At 47.9% G+C, this 3,414-nt stretch overlaps 1 protein-coding gene across 1 annotated transcript; it reads left to right on the forward strand.

Moving 5' to 3' along the window:
* Positions 1 to 1,480: 1,480 nt before the first annotated feature.
* LOC111693277 (suppressor protein SRP40-like) lies at positions 1,481 to 2,353 on the forward strand. The gene has a single exon (XM_023457626.1). It carries the CDS (start codon positions 1,481 to 1,483, stop codon positions 2,351 to 2,353), a length of 873 nt encoding a protein of 290 aa, XP_023313394.1.
* The last annotated feature ends 1,061 nt before the right edge of the window (positions 2,354 to 3,414 follow it).

Here is a 3,414-nt window from a genome sequence, read left to right on the forward strand (position 1 = left end):
AAAAGTAAATTTGCTGCCATCAGAGAGTCAATGAATAATTTCGTTTTAGAAAATACTACAATTGATCCAAATAAAAAATTTTGCAAAAAGAATAAAAATGGTGAGTTGGTCCCAATGCGTTACCTGAATGGTAATTTGTTAGATCTGCACAATAAATTTAAAAGTGAAAATAAGAAAACGCAAGTTAGTTACACTATATTTTGCAAATGTCGACCATATAATTGTGTGTCTCTCAAGGTAACTGACAGATACATGTGCTTGTACGGTCCACGAGAATTTTCTTTTAATGATTAATGTTTTATTCAAACATGGACTAATCAAAGAAAATTCTTGTCACCAGATAATCAAAAGCTTGACCTGGGAGACAATGTCTAAAAACTAATTTTCATTGGCAAAATGTAAGTGAAAGCAGAATTAATCTTTAGACAAATAAACAAATTCTGTTGCAAAGACCACAGAAAATGGAGTATTTTGTAAAAATATGTGAATTAGTCAAGACTTTTGAAGAAAATATTCTTCCAATCATGGAACATGAGTTTAAAATCTCTCACCAGTACAGAATACAAAAAAACCTTGAGAGAAAATCTGAATGCCAATGAAGTACTTTTAATTATAGATTTTAGTGAAAATTACAATTGCAAGTACTTCACTGAAATTCAATCTGTTCAGTTGGTGCGGCAAGGGATCAAGTGTGTCTTCATACTGGTTATTATTATTCGCAGTCCTTATGCCAAGGGTTTGCCTCTGCCACTGATTGTCTTCGGCATGATGATGCTGCTATCGCTCACCTAATCAATAAGTTCAATTATTTCCTGAAAAAAGTAAAAGGTATAACTACACTACATATAATGAGTGATGGACCTAGCAGCCAGTATAAAAATAAATCTCTATTTTATTTGATAACTCAGTATTCTCCAAAAATCCACCCACAAATTACAAAGATATTTTATAATTATAGTGTAGCAGGCCGTAGCAAAAGTCAGGCAGATGGAATTGGCAGTATAGTGAAACGCACAGCAGATGACCATGTCAAATATGGTCAAGATTTACCCAATTTTAGTGTATTCTTGAATATCTCGACATCAAAGTGCACCAATATTTACATTACATCTATGAAAAATTTGAATTAAACTTAAATTCGTTTTGAAACGGAGAAGTGCGTAGGCGAATATTCACCTCACGCGCGGCAACGCCGAGACCGAAAGAGCTTGAGCCCGCGCCGACGAGCGGACTGCCAGCTCCGTTGATCCCTACGATAGCCACGTGGCCAGCAGCTGACGAGCATGTGCGAGAAGCGCCCGCGAATAACACCGCCGCGGCGACCGATTTTTTTCGCGGCCCGGAGCTGACCCCGCCTGAAAAACCGCGGAGAGACGCCAAGTCTCGCGAGAACGCATTCTCGCTGTCGCCAAAGCGTAGCGAATCGGAGATTAGCGACGGAGCGCGGACAATTGTCCAAATACCACCCCCGCAGTCGAGTATGACCGACAATTTACTGCGCACGCTCATTCACGAAATCCGTGCGTTATCGGTGAATCAGACGGATCAATTGCTCGCGATTAATATGCGCCTCGACAACGAGTTGGTTCCCCGAACATCGTCCAACGCGTCGCGCCGTTCATCGCACAGCTCGCGACACAATAGCGGCAAGAGCGACTCGGATACGTCGCGAGCACCTTCGTTTCCGAGAGAGTCGAGCTCTCACCATCCGTTGCGCGATATAACACCGCATGTGGACGAACACCCTGCCGTGAGTACGTCGCTCAGCAAGACACAGGTAGCAAAGGAGCATCGGCCAAAAGACGATGAAGCGCTATGCGGCGGCGATACGACGCTCAAACGTACCGAGATCAGCAAGGTAAAGAAAACCTCGAAGAAAAGGGAGTCGGTTGTGGAAGCGTCGTCATCGTCCGGAGAAAGTAACACGCATAGTCGCAAGCGCTCGACATCACCGTCGCCATCATCGTCTGACGGAGGAAAATCTCGCGCCTCTCGCAAAAGTGAAAAGACTAAGAGACGCAAGAAGCGAGGCACGTCCTCCTCTTCATCCTCAGGAGATGAGGTCGTGCAAACCTCGCACAAGAGAACCAAAGTAAAGAAGCACAAGAAAAGGAGAGCTTCGTCTTCGTCTTCATCTTCGTCATCGACGTCGTGCTCTTCATCGTCAGATGAGAGCTCGTCCAGCGAAAGCTCATCCAGCGAAAGCTCGTCGAGCGACGACTCGTCAAGCGACAGCGACGCAAGCCGCCATCACCGAAAAGGCAAGCGCCATCGCAAGAGGAAAACGGCGACGAAGAAGAGAAGAACAGCTCGACCAAGACGAGCGTTCCGGGAAAGACCGACGACCGAATGATGAAGAGATTACAGAATTGGAAGATAAGTTTCGCTGGAGGAGATCGCGCGAAGGCCGATATGTTCATCACGCGATTGGCCAAGTGTCGCGCCGGCTCCAAGGTGGACGATCAGCGTTTGATCGACACGGTACATGCTACGCTGAGCGGCGAAGCAGACCTGTGGTACCGTGCCGCACGACCGACCTTCAAGACGTGGGAACGCTTTGAAAGCTCCTTCCGAAAGATGTTCATAGGTAAGCTCGGCGAGTTTAAGTTACTGCACGAGCTGCGCAATCGCAAGCAGGGCGAAGATGAATCGATTATGACCTTCATCATGTATTTCAACTTCTACCTCACGCATCTGACGGAGAAGCTGTCACGCCGCGAGCAGGTAAGGATTGTATGGAACAACATACGCCCAGATTACCGCAGCGCGTTGTGCAACCGTATGCCAAAATCGCTGAAGAAAATCCAAAAGGCCGGAGAGCGTTATGAAGATGCCTTGGCGATCAGCAAGAACTCCAAGCGCAACGAAAGCGAAACGATCTTGCCGTTGCCAGCTAAATCGTCCCGCCAGACGCAGAAAATCGCTGCTGTGTCGGAAGTTGAAGAGGAGAGCTCCGTGGCGAAGGACATACGCCAGAGTAAAACCAAGAAAAAGCGTACGCCCAAGAAGAAGAAAGGTACGACTAAGGAAAGCGTCGCGGCGGTGCAAAACACACCAGCGCAAGCGGCGAATCCTGGCCAACAGCAGCAGGCAACGACAAATGTCGCCAACGGCGAAGCCCGTGGTAACAACGCGCGCTTCGTTGGCGCGTGCTTCACATGCAGTGAAACAGGACATCGCGCCAGCAAATGCCCGCAGCGTCGCTGCTACCGCTGCAACGAGAACGGTCACCTAGCACCTCAGTGCACTAAAGCACCGCAAACGGCATGCCAAGTCTGCGGAACACCGAACGTCGAGTTCCGCAACTGCGAGCGGTGCACTCCGTTCAGACAGGCCTGGGGAAACGCGAATGCGGGGAGGCAGGACAGTCCTCTGCCGGCCCCGCAGTAGAACGCGAACTAGGACAAATGACCC

Source organism: Trichogramma pretiosum, unplaced genomic scaffold, assembly GCF_000599845.2.
Source record: "Trichogramma pretiosum strain Unisexual culture from Peru unplaced genomic scaffold, Tpre_2.0 scaffold198, whole genome shotgun sequence".
NCBI lineage: Eukaryota > Metazoa > Arthropoda > Insecta > Hymenoptera > Trichogrammatidae > Trichogramma > Trichogramma pretiosum.

Coding starts and splice junctions, on each gene's coding strand:
- LOC111693277 (XM_023457626.1), top strand. CDS start 1,481: ATGACCGACAATTTACTGCGCACGCTCATTCACGAAATCCGTGCGTTA.